Source organism: Falco naumanni, chromosome 2 (assembly GCF_017639655.2).
Source record: "Falco naumanni isolate bFalNau1 chromosome 2, bFalNau1.pat, whole genome shotgun sequence".
In the NCBI taxonomy this organism is placed as follows: Eukaryota; Metazoa; Chordata; class Aves; order Falconiformes; family Falconidae; genus Falco; species Falco naumanni.
This window is the reverse complement of record NC_054055.1, coordinates 23,920,617-23,937,486: the sequence shown is the minus strand read 5'-3', so window position 1 is coordinate 23,937,486 and position 16,870 is coordinate 23,920,617. Positions and strand designations below refer to the sequence as shown.

Here is a 16,870-nt window from a genome sequence, read left to right as displayed (position 1 = left end):
AGACGAGAAGTAAGCCTGACACGTAAAATTTCTTTTTACTGGTTTTTTTCCCCATCTGAAAATTTCAGTTAGTTCTTAAAATTGGCCTGGTCCAGAAAACTCTGAACATATATGCCATTCCCTTGTTTGGCGAAGTTCAAGTAGAGGTTAACAATACAATTTATGCAAACATAAAGGTTAATAAAGCATTATTTATTATTTTCTATTAGAAAGATGCTGGTTTGTATAGCTTTAGTTTGAAAACGTTTCCTAAAGGGATCTTTCCCTACGCTTAGTTCTTTGCTTTTCTATTTAGTTTCTTTATCTTAAATCGTAACTATAATGGAAGACTGCACCAACCTCTGAACATTTAGTGCAAGATAAGATTTAATTCAATCATAAAAAGTCTTTCAGGACTCACTAAGCTTTTTATTCTGCAATTTAAAATATTTGTACGCCTATAAACTGCACGATATTATGGTATAACACATTTATTAGAATAAGAAAAAGGTTTACTACAAAAATATGTTCTTATTCACTAATGAATTTTATGCATTCTTTGGTCCATTGTCAAAATGTTAATTTTATTATAATTGTCAGGGGATATATAATCACTTAGCTAGGTTAATTTTGCTACTTGAAACTTTTTCCATTTAAAGTCACTAATGAAAAAAAAAATCTTCTTTTCATAAGACTGCGTATTTAATTCAGTTTCTTTTAGTTTTTCATGCTGATTTTTTTCCAGTATATCGTTTAAAATCACTTAGCTGCTGAGTTGTGTGGAAGTGAATTTCCACTTTTACAACAGCGAGTGTACAAGATTTTGAAAATAGTTGATATGCTTGTTTTCCTTTATGTTTATGTGTATTTTGAAATCTTGTACTTAAAGAAGTATATATTTTCAACCTTGTCAGGCATTTCAATGTTTGGATGGAGAAATAATAGGAAAGAAAATACCTGTATAGTAAATAAGTAAAGTTGTCCCAGTGATGATTTGGGTGGTGCCAGTTGCTCTTAGTCATCACTGTATTAAAAGTTTGATGAAGAAGTTGGGGGAGTGGATGGAGCTCCTGTATGCCCTAAGACTTGATCTGTCCTCATAGGTTAGATGATATTTTCCTCTTTCTGAAAGATGAGAAGAGGGGGTTTCGCTGGGGGGAGCTGTTAATCACTGTGGTTATGGTAGCTGAGAGATGTTTTCTGTGTTTGCCATGACAATGCTTAAATCCTCATCACTTGTGGCACTTTGTATGAAAATAAACGTATCCTCTCTAGAATTATGGAAAAATTCAAGTTTGGAGCACATCCACTATGACGTCTGTGTTTTCATGTATTCTTTTTCATTTTGTAAACTACTTACATGTCAAAGTACAAAAACCATCCCATGTCATAGGGCAATCCAGAAACAGTAATGTGGTTTAGACAAATCTCATTCCTTTTTTGATATTGTAAAATTTATACAGAACCGAGGATTAAATTTGTTGAACAATGCAGCTCTTTCCTCTCAATTTCATACCCAAACCACATAATTATCTTTTTCCATTGAACACAGGTAAATTTTAACTTGGTGGAAACGCTCATGGTGCTATGATCCCAAGTTGTAAAAACACCAGGCTCAATATTGATTGTATTTTAGCCTAAGCTCTCATTAATGAAAAATCAGTATCAGCAAAAAACCCTTTCTGATAAATATAACAGTCTGTTTTTATGCCTGTATTTCAGAATTTTCATCAAGAAGTCAAGAAAACAGATGATTCAGAAAGTCTGTCAAGCCTTGACAGTCTTGAGGCTGGAGAGCAACATGGAAATTACACAACACGGAGTGAATCATCTTTGACTACACAGTGTGACTGTGCCCTGTATAGTCCAGAAAAATCACAGACTAGGAATAATGGTTTGCTTTATACAGCTCAAAGTACTTCTAAAAATATGCATCTAAATAATTGTCTGAGAAATGCAGATTCACAATACTATCACAACTCACCTATTCATGACCTTTTAGCTAAACATAATGTTCTAACTCCTGCTAAACATGTAAACAATTCAGAAGAGGAATCATCTGCTTCTCAAAAATCTGCAAAAAAAACTGCAGTGCTCTCTGCCTCTGGTAAGGAAGAAAGGTCTGTAAGTAATGCATTTACTTTTCCACAAAATACAAAAGAAGGAAGAAGCAAGCCACCTTCTGGAATGGCTACCCCATTAGCTACTGCTCATCCTGGTTTCAATGATAGCAAAGCTTGGGCCAGCCCTAATTCTGCTCCAGGAGAAAGAATTCAGGATCTGATGCAAGATGAGAGTTTTAAAATGACCCCACAAAAAGAAGTTATATCTGCTCAAACCTCCAGTCAACCTATTGCAACATCTATAAACTTATTTCCTAATCAGGGATGTTCCACTGGCATTCCCAGCACAGCTGATACATTACCAAAGGACAAAAACATTAGTACAGGGATTTTAAAAAATACCTCAGGAAAAATGACTGCAACAAAAGAAGAAAATTTTAAATGTATTTATGACATTAATCCAGGATCATCTTTATTTCAGGACATACCAAATGCCTCAGTTCTGTGCGATGTTAAGCAACAGAATAGTGAAAGGGAAAAAAAAGGAAATATGGTTGAAACTATGTCACTGGTGTCTGATACAGAGTTCAACTCTGGCACTCCTGCACAGCACAGCCCCCTGAAAAACAATAATCTTGAAAGAAAAAGAGTGAAGTTATTCAGAAGTATCTTAAAGAAGGACTCTAAATATGGACCCAGTCATTTCAAAGCTGTGGTTATGAACCACAGGATCAGTGTTGGAACTCAACCCATGTCATCTATCAGGGACAGTTTAGAACTGGCAAAAATAAGGAAAAAAAGTGCAGAAAAATGCAACAGAAAGCTAAAATGGTGTGATCAAAGTAACCAGATAATAGAAAATAATGCAACATGCTGTGAAAAAAACACCAGTGAAATATCTTCTGCGCTGCTGCAATATGTTCAAACTACAAATATTGCTCCTAAGACTAATTTAACTATTGTTGCTCAACCTTCAAGCCCCATGTTCATAAAAAATCATCAGGAAAACACTCACATACCAAAACTAAATGTTAATACTGAAGAGTCAAAAAAAACCTACACGTCTCAGAATATATTTATGTCTACCGGATCCCTTTCTGCTAGTAAAGCTTGGATGGTATCAGAAGGTGAAGAAAATAAAAGCTCAGTATGTGGTAATAATTCTAAAATTAATGAAGGCAATCAAATCAAAAATAAGGCAAAGATAACTAGAAAAACAGTATCTATAAAAGTCCAGTCAAGATTTATGCCCAGGAAGAGAACAGGCACTATAATCCAACTGCAGTCAGCTGCTGAAGCCAACAAAACTCAAAACGCTCCAGGGAAATTGCTAGCACCTCACCCACCATCCACACCTCTGCCAGGAAGCAGAAGTGGCAAAAACGCAGCCAGCCCTGGGTGTCAGCCACTGCCACCTTCAAGTCTTCAAGCTACCACTACAAGCAGGAATGATTTAAATGAAAGGCATGTTGTGTTAGCAGATGGGGTTTTAAATAGAAATGGTACAGAAAACAGTGTGAGTATTACTTGTCGTTCTGACTTGGCCACTGCCATAGCTACACCTGGCTGCAGCACAGTCAACTACGAACCTTGGGCAGAAAATACTTGTTCCGTAAATAGTGTTCAGACAAGCGCCTGTCAAGGTCGCTCAGTAACCTGCTCTGAAAGAAGACCTGTTAATGCAGAAAATGGATTACAACTCCATCATATCCCAGCAGCTGGAAAAACAAGTACCTCCTGGCAAGGAGCACGTACTGCCCGAGCTCCAAAAGACTCCGCTACTGGTAAGAGTCATGTTTCTGGGACTGGGGGGGGGGGGGGCTGCTCAGACAAAAGTCTTTTTCAATTACATCACAAATTTGTTTTCAGTTAAAACATCCAGCCTTTCATCCTTTCACACAATACAGCCAGTTTTAACAATTTTCACCATCTGTCATTGTCATTTCTATTCTATTTGTGCCCAGAGGCCTCTCAAACGTCGATCCCCATTTTTAATAGCTCTCTACAATATTAAATGAAAAGGAGGTATTTTCCCTGAGATTATATTCCTGACCAATGAGCAGATGTGACAGGTGGTCTAAATAATGATATAAGAGGAAGTGACTGAGTTTATATGAGCAAGTTTTACAAGGTAACTGAGAGTCATAGCTTGTCCAAGTCACTGCCACCTAAGAGTGAAAGAAATGTAGATCTACCATGGTTTTAAAATGCTGACACTGTAAATGCCTAAAATGATTCACTTTTAGTCCCAGTAATACAATTAATACTCAAACAATTAAAAGTAAGTTAAAAATAAAGAGCTTATGCTGGATAGATTTTGCTGTGCTGCAATGTATGTCTGATTTAGAAAGAATTTTAAGATATTCAAGGACCAATCTTGCATTTTATTAAAAATTAACCTTAGGAACAATATGATGCAGAGATTGATGGGTAAGATAGAGAAAAGATGCATAAGAAATTTTGGGATAATAAACTTTAATCTCCTGGGTTTTACATTTCAAGACAGATTTCATGCTTTTCAGTTTGCCTCGTTTCTCCTCTGCAGCCTAGCTGTGTTCTGTTCCTCAGGCACTGATGGTATCCTTGTGCTCGTAATTTGTATGTTGTGTGCTGGTTTGCTTCATACTGACAGGGCTGCAGCTGGAGGCAGAGCTCCTGAATCTGTGGACCTTGCTTCAGGTACAAGCAGCACTCCAAACTGCTTCACATGCTGGGATTACCCCAAAGACTGGCCAAACAGCGCGAAGATACTTTCTAGCAAAACAAAAAAAATCCTGTAACTCAACCGCTCCCCCCCCCCACCCCACCCCCCGATTTTCTAGTTTTATCTACAGTAATACATAGTTTGAACTACAGAGTGATTCAGAACAGCTCTGTTGTGTAAGAGCAGAGGTAGATGAATCTTCTCGTACTAAAGCAGCAGTAGGAAATGAGAAATGTCTGCCTGTTCATTCCAGTTCAAAGTGAAACAGATGAGCTTAAGATATGGGTGACTTAACCTGCTCGATTTTACCCTGGAAACGAATGAAGTCTTGCATTATCATGCCTCCCCTTCAGCCAAGATACTTGCCTCTTGATGTCCTTGTTTGCACATCAGGTCAATGAATCAGGAAAACTATGGGGTCAAAGTTGTGTGCATTACTAATACTGTCTTCACTGCAACTTTAAATGCTGTATCCCCAGTGTCATATAGCTCCAGCTTCTTTAGGAGAGCTGAGTAACCTCTTTATAATATTTGAGTGGGTGGCCATCTTTCAGAACCTGCTTAGATTTTGTGTTTTGATAGCAGTTTTTATTTTAAATACTCTAGATAACGCTTAATGACTTGCTTTTATTTGTTCTATTGCCTGTAAATGCACATAGATCACCATAGCCTTTGTCCTGAAGTGCTTGCCATGGGAGACTGGATACTGCATTGGTCTTGACTTAAATACCTTCTGTGAACAGAGTTCAGCGAGGTCTGTGAGGAGATGTAGATGGAAATGTGATCTGTTGCAATGCTCGGCCAAATGTGCAGAAAGATTTCAGTGAGAACAATGAAGAATAAATGAAATTTTTGTCCATAAGGATCTTCCTTTAATTGGGCTCCCAGGCTTCAAGTGGTATATCTTCTGGCTGACACATATTGTATATACTGTAGCTGGATATTAGAATTATTTTGTCCTTTGGTGCTCAGTCAGTAAAATGCTTTAAAAATGTGTTTAACATTTAGCCTGTGACAAATACGGAACTAATTCACGTGCTTATAGTTAAACAAGGGTAGACTGCTCAGTGTCTCATGCCCTTAAAGATGCTATTGCTTATGATATTTTTGTCTTACATTTCTCAGAGGAGCCTTTTCCTTGGCATAGATCTAGCGTATCTTGCAAGCTAATTAAATTCTGTTGATGCATATCAATAGAGAGCTACTTCGGATTTTATATTTCAGAAAAACATCATGTGATTACTAATATAACAAGGGTTTCTTTGCTTCTTTTTAAATTTTCCCCTGTATTCAGTACAACATGATCAGATTTCATTTTCTTTTCAGATGCTATTCAGCCCCATGTGTCACATTACAATAATTCACATATAACTAAACAGCTACCTTTTAAAGCTAATGTGTTCCATCTTACTACTGATGGCAACAGACAGATGACTATTTTCAAATCTGCTTCTAGGATCAATTCATTGTTTTCTGTTTCTGCAAATGGTAGGAATTCTGCTTTGTTAAATGTCACCGTAATAGCAACTAAAGAAATAGAATTCTGTTAAAATCACTAACAGACCTCTTGGTCTAATCATGAACTGTACATGTAAAGATTTATTATGTGAATAAATAGGTAATTTATCTTCCCAAGTATAAATCCAGTAACTGCATTTACAAATCAAGTAACTGCTTTTACAAATGAGAATATCTCCTTGGATAGGTGGATTCCTGACTTGCACATGAAAATGCCGATCCACATCTCTAGTTTGCATGCATGAAAGTTTAACTAAGAACTTAATTTTAATTTTGAAACTTGATGCTTTCATTTTGGAAATGTATGTATGTATGTAAACACCCGACAAAACTGAGATAAATTTGAGGTACAGTGTCTAGATTAGGCCTCTTTAGCCAAGGGAAAATGCTATACAGCAGTACTGTCATTAAAATTAGAAGACAGTTGTATAAATCAGTAAGGTTAGCTACAACATCCTAATCTGTAGAACTAAGGTTTTAAAGAATGACTGCATTCCAATCACACCTGTGAGGCCACACCTGGAGTGCTGTGTTCATTTCTGGGCTCTCAGTACAAGAGAGACATGGACAGACTGGAGAGAGTCCAGTGAAGGGCCATGAAGATGGTGAAGGGACTGGAGCATCTCTCCCAGGAGAAAAGGCTGAGAGAAATGGGAATGTTCAGCCTGGAGACGAGAAGGCTCAGGGGGATCTTAGCAACATTATAAATACCTGGAAAGAAGGTGCAAAGAGGATGGAGCCAGGCTTTTTCCAGTGGTACCCAGTGCCAGACAAGAGGCAGCGGGCACAAGCTGAAGCACAGGAGGTTCCCTCTGAACATCAGGAAACACTGGCTTTTTACTGTGAAGGTGATGGAACACCGGCACAAGTTGCCCAGAGACTTTGTGGAGTCTCCATCCTTGGAGATATTCAAAAGCTGTCGGGACATGGTCCTGGGCAACCAGCTCCAGGTGGCCCTGCTTGAGCAGGCAGGTGGAACCAGATGACCTCTAGAGGTCCCTTCCCACCTCTACCATTCTGTGATTCTGTGAATCAAATAAGTTGTGTGAAATATTACAGTTTTTCTGCATGGTGCTATGTAATCTTAACAAACTTTGAATCCATTAAGATATAAGATACAGAACCTTGGCAACAGACATTTACTGTGTTGGACAGTGAGACTTTAGGATTACTTTCTAAATGCAAGTTATTTTCTAAAACATTTATTTTTGGCACATTATTCAATATTTGTTATATCACAGTTCACTGTTCATTCTCTCTCTTGATAAGACCAACTCGTATCTTGGTACAGACCAACTATTATCTGAGATTCAAGGTGGGGTTTCACTTCATTTATAAATGTTCACATACAATCATCCACACCTGTATCTTACAGTCCTATGTTAACATGAAAACAAATATGCCTTAGAAGTGCCTGCTTCTCTCTTTTCACTATAAGAAAATACATTTAGTGAGATCAGATGTAAACATACAGAAGGAAAACATCTAAATTTGGACAGACATTTACTTAGTTTTGCTACTACTATCTTTATCATGTTTTTACACATTTTTATGTCATGTCATTTAAGGTTTTGTTCCTGTTACAAGGCAAAAGCAGGTTTTTGACATCCACGAAAATAAACACAGAGCTTTTTCAGAACACAGAAGACAAAGTGTAGCCTCTAAAAGATGGAAGCCTACTCATAATGCACAGGTAAGTACTATAAAAAATAAGAAGTTTCTTTATCTTCAAAATGTTAAGAGTTTCAGGAATATCAAAGGTGTGTTCAGTGTCATACAATTTTGAATCAGTGTGGTTAGTCACCTTGCTGTCACTGCTAATGAAAAAAATAAAACCCACTAGAATTCATCACTGTATTAGTATACACTAGTATTTTTGTACTTGGAAAAATTTAGTAATATGAAGTAATAAATTTAAAATGTTCAGAAAATAGTATAGTTAGCTTAAATTATACTTAAAATATTCTTACAATATTTTCATAGAAGTCATTATGTGCTGTCCAACTGAGTCCTGTTCGATCTGCATTTGGTCCTGTACAAAATATGAATAACACCTGTAAGTCTGATGAAGGTACAGTAACACATCTCATTTCAATTCTTTGTTATAGATAAAGTAGTATACATTGTGTAACGTGTCTTTTGGCACCAGTGATTCTAAGTTAAAAAAGGATAGTTTGTCACCTAGACCAAATTTTTTTACAGAAATGTAAGATATAGCATCATGTGTCATAATATTGATGGTTTTATAAATGCATTACAACATATACTCAAGTTTCATTTAATTCCTGATTGTATTCAACTGTATGACAGCTGTATGTATCATACGTAACTGTATGATACAAAGAAGTATTGCTTGCTGTCGTTACAAATTTCCAGATTTGGTAGAACTTGCTTTGGTGCCCATTGTAAGATGCATTAGTGATCTTAATTATGGCATTTTCTAACAAATCATGCTTCTGGACTTCGCCACCTTTTTGATCTTTTAATGTAAATTTTATGTGTTTCACAGACCTGTAGTCATGAAAGCAAGCGGTATATTTAAATGGCATGAGCTCTTCTCATTTGAAGTTACCCCTGTAATCTCTTCAGTTTCAGAAAGCACTGTTCAGTTTGTTATGGCAGAAAAACTAGCAAGTACACCCATGGCAGAGGATGAGATCCTTGCAGCTATGGCAAGTGTCCAACCAGCCAGACAGCCCTTACTGCTTAGCAGGGCTCCATGTCCACACATGAGCACACTTTCAGTAGAAGAACAGAACATTTTCCAGTCTCTTGATCATCTCAATCAAAGGCTACAAAGTAAGTTTGATAATAAATAGAATCCTACATCAAGTGATTAAATAACCTCGTATTTTGTTCTCATGGATTAATTTGGATTAAAAACATGAGTCCTGTGATAGAAATGTTTTTCTTCTATTTTCTTCTTATTGTTATTCTTTATTTAATGTAGCAAACTGTAGATCAAAATCATGAAACCTTTCTTAAAGTCAATGAAAGTAATTTGAAATAATAGTGATCTTGCTTTGGTCAAAAAAATCATTCAAAATATGACTGGAGGACACCTTTAGAAACTGGCTCGGCCCAACTGTAGCTGTTGTTTCTAATAGATGTTTGTCAAAATTATTCTTTAAAGATGTATCAGACCTATCAGCCTTACCTGGGAATCTTTTTCAAAGCTTATCCATCTTTTTTGCAACGATCTTGGCGAATACTTACCCTTTATATTATGTATCCTATATCTTTGCAAATGTAACCCTTTATAACGAATGGTTTTTCATTTATTTTCTTCTAGTCTTTTAGAATGTTCCTCTTCTCGATGAATTCTTAAAGATCACAAATACCGAGATCTGAGATTGCTGCAGCCAAATCTGAATATTCAAGTGACTACCATTTGCACAACTGTTTTAGAAATGTCCAATTTACTTAAGTGTTCTCTAATGTGTTTTTTTCTCTGTGCCAGGCCGATTTCTTACCTGCTTTATACTGGTGCTCTTTAAATGAGCTCTCCAATCACAGCTTCCATTTTGCTGAAGAATGTGGGGAAAAAGTCTGTACTTATTCTTGATAATTTCTTCCCTCCAATAATTAGTTAGCTAACACTTTCATTCATCATCCTATTGTAACATACGCATAGAACAAACTTACTTCTTGGGTCTCTTGCTACTGTGTCTAATGGTTAGCATTTGCTTTGACCTATGTGATCATACAGGTCTTTCATAAACATTCTCATTAGTTTGACATAGTTCCTGTATTTTTTTGTGCTCTTTCCTGTATTTGAAATCAGTGGAGACCTTGTGTGTTTAGTCCACGTGGCCTCTTCACTGGACTGCTTGGCTTTCCATATCATTGGAATAACTTCTGCTTGCCATTTTTGCTGTTTATGGAATTGCCAACTCTACTGAATTTTATGCTTTCCTTGGACTTTTTCCATATGAAATTTTACATGCCAATTATATGAGTTTATGAGCCTGCTTTCTTGAAGTCCATCGATTTTATTTTACTGTTCCACTACTTTTCCTTCTGACATCATTTCACGGTCAGGTTACCCAGGTTTACCGCCTTATTGACTGGAATCAAACTAAACCAGGGCTTATTAAGTTTCTGCACACTATCCATACCTTTCTACATAAAATGGTGGATTGCTTGACTTGGCTCCAGTTTCCTGTAAACTGCAACAGCAGAATAAAAGGTCTTTGCAACCCCTTTGAAACTTTCTGCAGCTGTAGAAATTATAATTCCTGCTCCTGTCAAACAGTGGTTCAAAATTTCATTATACTGTAGCTCATGGTTATTGCTTCCAGGCAAATAGAAGTGAAGAATTCTGTGTTTTGGCAGAGAGGAGTTTTACCATGGTGTGCTTGGGTTAAGAAAGTAGGCATAACAAGAGAAATACAAGAAAATAGAAAATAAATTGCTGTATAAATAACAGAGAAATGACAAATAAATAGAAGCAAAGGTAAATGCAGCAAAACTGGGAGCAATAAGGTTGAAGTTTGCAAATTGTGAAAAGGAAAACTGTGAAAACTGTAAAAACAATACATAAGGAATATGAAAGAAACAACAAAAGAATCACATGGGTTAACTGATTGCAAATTAGGTAACTGAAAATTAAGGTAATACATATATATGTGTATCTTAGACATTTAATTAGCTTGCCTAGTTATTTGGGGATTAAAATTGGTAATAAGAAGCTGGGAAATTTTACAGGTAGGTTTATATGACGTGTAAGTACATGTAAGTATGTACCTCTAAGAAAGTAAGTAATTAAAGAGGTGTGAGTACTTACATGACATGTAAGTACCTCGCTTTTTTAAACCATGAACTTTTTGAACCCGGGGTTTTTTTAGCTTTGTTTTCACACATTACCAAAATAGCAGACTAAAACTGTGTACCTTCATAGTGGTCTTTTTAATGAATGGCAGTTAGTCACTAACCAATCTAAGTCCAAATTTATTTTTTTTGCCAGCTTAGAGTAGATGGCATTCTTTTCTCTAGCTTTAGATTTCTTTATTGACCATAATGTTTTTTTCAGTTAAAAATATCTAGCTTCAAATTTTAAAAATACAGATACAACATATACTTCAGCAGCTGTTGATAAGGGAAATAAACCCAATGCTATTAAACTACATTTCCACAATATTCAGGAAGTTTTGTGTTGAATATTTTACTATGAATCATATTTCTATTGTAGTATTTGGTTTACATAATATTTATTATATACTTTTATGCTATTTTTAGATGTTCAAGAAGCCATTGCCAGAAACCCATCTGCTTCAAATGTTTTGCAGATAATCACCCCTTTAGTAAGTATTTAATTTAAATATGTTCAGCTTTAATTCCTACAAACTGACCTTATGGCTTATTTTGTAGTAAAAATATAATTGAAAATATTGACATCAATCTATTCAACTGGCTTGCCAGATTTTGAGATTTCTATTAATGTAAAACAAACAAACACACTTATGAACTTTATAGTACTGTAAACAGCTTTTAACAGTTTATACCAGACTGCCTCATCCTCTGGCTTCATTTTCCTGTTGGAATCTGAAGACACTTGCAAAGTTCAGGAAGTTCCAAGAACTTTTCAGAAACAGTAATTTAGCAAGGTCCATCTGAACTATATACAGCTCAGAATTATTCTGTATTTCTTAATAGCATAGAAAGGAAGGGGGGAATGATGCATGGTAGTGCATAAGATAATCGGTAATACAATGAATTCTTATTTGACCTGCAGATATGCCAGGTTCTATATGTGATAGGTATTACATTTCTTCAATAACTGTTTTTGTTTCATATACTCTAGATCTTGTCAGTTTGAAACAAAATAATGATGATACCTGGAACATAAAGAACTGAATAGGCAGATGAGTGTCTGAAGTACAAAATTTACATTTCAAATGTTCAGTTTGTAATGCAGGAGTTAGTATTTATAAATCTGTACTATCAGTCTCATTCTTTACTATAGGTTTATACTGAGGAAATAACATAGACAGATGACTGTATACTTCACGTACTTTATACACATTCACATAATTCATATACTTTCCTGAATAAACTGTTAGCAAAAGTGTTAGAGAAAATACTCCTTATTCAGAAGGCTTTTGCCACTTACCCAGTTTAAGACTGAAAACCCCCAGCAAGTATCCAGGTTCCTAAATTCAAAATGATTGCCTGGTTTTGAAGTGACACCATGGAAAGAACACAGAGTACCTCACTACCTCTCCTTGTGAATTCTGCTACTGGGTGTGACCTGGAACCTCAGCTTCCTCTCTTCTGTCTTATAAATCTAATTCTTTATGGTAAAACAACTTGTAATTTTTTTTACTATTTTTCAGCAATCAGTGTAGCATAGCTACCTTTATTGGATCTAACTGGTTTACCAAAGCATTTTTGAGCTTGTGTGTTCTCTGGAGCTTTCTTCATAGCCTGTCCTACTTCAGGAAAAAAAGAAGAAAAGAGAAAAAAGAAAAAAAAAAAGAGAAAGAAGAAGCTGTTCTCCCTACCAATGCATTTACCTGGCTTTCAGCAGTCAGACTTCTTGGCTGGCTGGTCTGTGATAAAGCTTTCTCCCACTAATTCTTCATCTACAAGATTTTTGTTTCATGAATAGGATATAAACAGTAGACATTACCCAGGCTTTCCAGTCTCTGGAACTGTAAGCTCTCTGATAGGCATTTAAGACCCTTTTTTCCCTGCAAGTATATACTTAAGCATTTAAACAGGTGTCCATCTGTAGATATACATTCAGATCTCAGACACTGGCTTGCAATTCTTCTTGATGATAAGAGTAAACAACTGGCATACAAGTTCCCAGCTGCAGAAAAAGTACAGATGACTGAGATTTCATCAAATCTCCTGCTACAAGAAGCAATAGGATTTAAAATTTTTACTTCACCAAGAGAATAACCTGCTGCAGTCCTCCTAGTTTCAGAGCATCCAAATAGAGTGTGGATATTCACTTAGTAATTCAGGTGAACAACGTTGTACCCTGTATCTAAATCCAGATGAAGGTGCACAGTCATTTATATAACAGAAAACAGATCACATGATATCATCAAATGATGTTTCTTGAATGCTATATTATACGTAATCAGATTTGTGTTTATATACTTGTATATCTTATTATCCTCCATTTCATTACAGAGCATTCGGCAATGTACATCCTCCCCTTTGGTGAACGCTACAATAGCCTCACAGAAGTACCAGAATGCCGCAGCTAGCAATCCACTGCAATTGTACAGGAGATACTGACATCTGCTCCAGGATATTGTGGCTTTAGGTACTTTATATGTAATGTGTATACTATTTGACACTATAAAATTAGCAACAAAATAAAGACGAAAGCAGTAAGTCATTAATGTCAGTTGACTGGTAAGCAATTAGGATAATTAAGTCCATTTTATTACACACTTTTTTTTACTATTGTAAAATTAATTTCAAAAACCTGTCTGCATTGTTACGTCAGTTCTAGATTAAAGGCTTTTTGTTAGTTAATTGCTAAGGAGTGGTAACTTTTTAACGTCCTTTCTTTGCTCTTCCTTTGCTGTTTCAGTGCAAAGTAGATAACACTGAAACAAGCTGCAGAAGGTGTATACAATGCACAGAATCAGTCAACAAATCTAGGCTGGTAACTAGCTGCAAGAAGCAATAAAAACAATTTATTAAATCTCTGGGTTTGTAAGTCCCTATTTGATGCCTGGTTTTCTGCTTGCGTCTGTACAGTAAGAACTGTGCAGTTTGCCTGGGGACTTAATCAGTGCCGTATTTCCACCAGCGATGTGCCTGAACTCCACACAGTGCTATTGCCAGTCTTTGTTAAAGTGTGTGGGAGCTCCGGAGAGTTGTTTTTCAGGAGTGGTGTCAGTGCTGTACCAGTGCAATCATGTGAACATGCACTCAGAAGGGCACTGGCATTTCTCTAAATGGAATGCACCTTCCCAAAAGAAGCAATTAAATGATTATTTGGCAAAAGGCTTTTTAAAACTTTGTTATACCCCATCATACCAAGATCATCATACCATTCTGATGCATTTGATTAGGAGGGAACCAGCCTTTAAAAAAGAGAGAAGAGGAAGATGGGTGCCCATCATAACAACAGTAAATTTATCAGGGGATTAGGGCTACCTGCTGGTGTGTGGTGTCAGCCAAGACATGTAGACATTGGCAACAAGACATTGTAGACAAGGCGAGGTACATATGTAGCAAATAGCAGCTGAAATTTTACACAGGAGGTTTAGGAAAGATTGATTTTTTTTCAAAACAATGTTTTGAAGAATGGAATAATGCTACCTTTTTCCTCTAGCTAGGCATTGCAGCATCTTTGGAGAAAAATCTGATAGTCTTAAAGGGGTTGACTTCAGTCTGGAGCCTCTTAAGATAAACTGTATTTAAACATCAAAACTGCAGAAACTTGGTGTCTTATGATTGCTGTTGCCATCTGTCCAGACACTGCTGCCAGAAAAGAGAAACTATAACTGCCGTCTACATGCCTAAAGGATTCTGATGAAGTGTGTCAGTACTTACTGGGTCTTTGGTACTCAAATACATGTAGAATTCTCCGTAAAAGACATGACTGTATCCTCAGAGCAAATGAACAAAGGCCTTCTGAGTTGGGACTCCAAATTGGTTTGCACTGAAAATACTGAGCCCTTACATCTGTTTGTATGCAGTACACTGCAACATTCCAGTATGGCGAGGATGTAATATTTAAATAGTGAGGGAAAGTTTCCCCACAGAGATTAAGAGAAGGGAAAGAAAATAACCTAAATACCAGAGGCCATGGATCAAAAACAACCCTGCTAGTCAGCAAGACAGAGCACCAGCTTAACCAGGTTTCTTCTCCTGTTAATTGCTTTAGGTGGCAAAAGCAAAGCCCATGAGTCAGCTTCCTCAACTACATGGAGAATTTTTTTCTCAAAAACAAATGCCTGCATTTATGTTTCTAGAAAAATATTTTCAAATTAGTTTTTTTAATTTAGGGTTACAGGCTTCAACTCAAAGCTAATAACCTTGTTTCTTAGATCATTTTAGCTTTTTGGAAAATACTGACGTATATTTTTTGTTTAGGTATCTAAATGGTGTGACTCTCAGGCATCAGGAACGTGCAGTACAAGAATGGACCCAGAGGCAGCTGCTGGATTCCAAGCACTTGTGAAGAGCCAACAAGGTCTTTTTTTGCCATTAGTCAATGATTATTCTTCAGATTGATGTTTCTAGGCTTTTCTATTTCTTACGTATAAATTAAAAAGCTTAATTTTATTTTTCAAGTATGAGGAAAAGTAACTTTAAATCAACAAGCTTGGTTTAGACATGAACGTACATGAACACTTGTGTACCTTTGATTTCTCTCAAAAACTCTTCACTCTGCCTACCATTCACTCTGCTACTTTTTAAAGAAATTAGTCCATATTCTTTCTACAATAAAATTTTAGTATGAAAATAAAACATGAAAACCAGATTAAAGTTATAATTTCCAGTACAAGCCTAAATTCAAAACACCCGCAAAAATTCTTTAAACATGCACCTATGTGCCTGATTTTCAGCTTGACTGAACACCTGCAGGGATGGTTTCAGGCGCAAGCACACCTCAGTGCTTTTTCAGAGACTAACATGCAAATGGTGCCAAAAAGTAACCACGTGTCCTCAGCACACATCCTTTCCCACGTGCCGAAGTATACTTTAAGCAAAAGGCTAAAGACCAACAGGCTGCATGAAGTTGTGCAGGGGATACAGAGCACAAAATTAATGTTTCATTGCTAAGATTAAAATTTCACATTTCATAGAAAGCAAATGTGTTCTTCTTGGAAAGAAATTTACTGCTTTACATGTAGCTTCCCTCTTAGTCTAATTTGCTTCTTGAGCTGCAGCACTGAGTAAATTGGCCCATCCATAAATCATGGATTTATAAGGGAAATTCACCTGTGGCATATTTTACTTACACTACTGCAATACTTTGGAAAACTCGCTTGTGATGAACATTGTACAAACCCAAGGTCTGCCAGCAAGCAGTAAGGTTCCAGGGTCAAATGAAGGTAAAATTTCATCACAAGATGTCAGCTCCACGGCTCTTCTGTGGCACTATGGGGTGTGCAATGAGAAACCCATTCCAGCTTTACTCAGAAAAAGTTACAATAGCGGTGTAGACACAGCATTGTCTTCAGCCCATCAGCTAATACAAGGCAGCAGCCATGGAGAATGTCCCACACAGGTCACAAACAGCAGTGGAGCAGAGCCAGTTGGGATGTCATTAACAAGCACCTTCCCAAGCGCAGACACGGCTAGGAGAAAGCCAGGCTTAGAAGAAATGGGTTGACGCGAACACAATCTTTACACCCCATCAGGGGTTTGCAGGGAGCGAAAGCACCCCTGGCAAGGTCCACCTTCTCCTCCACCTCCTGTGCAGCAGCCTCCAATGCCAGAAGGAATATTATCTACCCCTACACCTGGGAGGGCACCTCAGGCTATTAGCCACCACCCACTCCAGCACCCACAGCTAGGGATCAGGGTGGCAGGAGGCAATGGACCCAAGGCCTCCTGATCAGGGCGAGAAGGGCCCCTGCCTGCTGTTGGCACTGGAGGCAGTGGTGACCAGCACAAAGGTGCTGCC

At 37.0% G+C, this 16,870-nt stretch overlaps 1 protein-coding gene across 1 annotated transcript in view; it reads left to right on the top strand.

Annotated features, from left to right (window-relative positions):
- The window catches only part of CEP126 (centrosomal protein 126), a 37,966-nt gene extending 22,495 nt beyond the window's left edge, over positions 1-15,471 (top strand). Inside the window, exons 6-12 of the mRNA XM_040583399.1 lie at positions 1,702-3,837; positions 6,084-6,234; positions 7,833-7,957; positions 8,248-8,335; positions 8,854-9,063; positions 11,503-11,567; positions 15,331-15,471. Of these exons, the coding sequence (XP_040439333.1) occupies positions 1,702-3,837; positions 6,084-6,234; positions 7,833-7,957; positions 8,248-8,335; positions 8,854-9,063; positions 11,503-11,567; positions 15,331-15,471 (2,916 nt within the window). The remainder of the gene's footprint in view (positions 1-1,701; positions 3,838-6,083; positions 6,235-7,832; positions 7,958-8,247; positions 8,336-8,853; positions 9,064-11,502; positions 11,568-15,330) is intronic.
- Positions 15,472-16,870: the final 1,399 nt, after the last annotated feature.